Raw genomic sequence first — 470 nt, 5'->3', positions numbered from 1 at the left:
CACCGCCTCGACAGGGCGGCGGCGGCAGCGCCAGCAGGGCGGGAGCGGGGCAGCGCAGCGCCCTCAGGCGGCTTCACCCCGAGCCCGGAAGGAGTCCGCGGCGGCGCGCCGAGCCCTCCTCGGTGGGGCGCGGTTGGGGCGGCCGAGGTGAGCCCCACTTTACACGTGGGCAAGCCGGCACCACCCCCCGCCCCAACGGTCCGCTTGGAGGGGCGGGCTACGGGCGGGACGGGGCGGGGCGGTCGGGACTTTATCCGGCGGGAAGCCGGTGCTGTATCGGAGCTGCGGCGGCGAGGAGCCCGGGCGGGACAGGCAAGGAGGAGGAAAGCGGAGCGGCGGGCTCTGCTATTGTTCGGCACCTGCTGAGCCACGTGGCGTCGTTGAGCGCCGCTCCTCGCTGCCAGCCGCGTGTTCCGCACGCCCGGCGACATGGGCAAGGGGGTGAGCGGCCGGACGGGCGGGAAACTCAG

The 470-nt window shown here is 75.3% G+C and overlaps 1 protein-coding gene across 1 annotated transcript in view; it reads left to right on the top strand.

Moving 5' to 3' along the window:
* Window positions 1-258: 258 nt before the first annotated feature.
* The window catches only part of ATP1A1 (ATPase Na+/K+ transporting subunit alpha 1), a 25,791-nt gene continuing 25,579 nt past the window's right edge, over window positions 259-470 (top strand). The window contains exon 1 of the mRNA XM_010719100.3: window positions 259-441. Coding sequence (XP_010717402.1) covers window positions 430-441 — 12 coding nt within the window. The 5' untranslated portion in view covers window positions 259-429. The remainder of the gene's footprint in view (window positions 442-470) is intronic.

The sequence above is a fragment of the Meleagris gallopavo genome, chromosome 1, assembly GCF_000146605.3.
Source record: "Meleagris gallopavo isolate NT-WF06-2002-E0010 breed Aviagen turkey brand Nicholas breeding stock chromosome 1, Turkey_5.1, whole genome shotgun sequence".
Taxonomy (NCBI): domain Eukaryota; kingdom Metazoa; phylum Chordata; class Aves; order Galliformes; family Phasianidae; genus Meleagris; species Meleagris gallopavo.
This window is presented reverse-complemented; position numbering and strand designations above follow the sequence as displayed.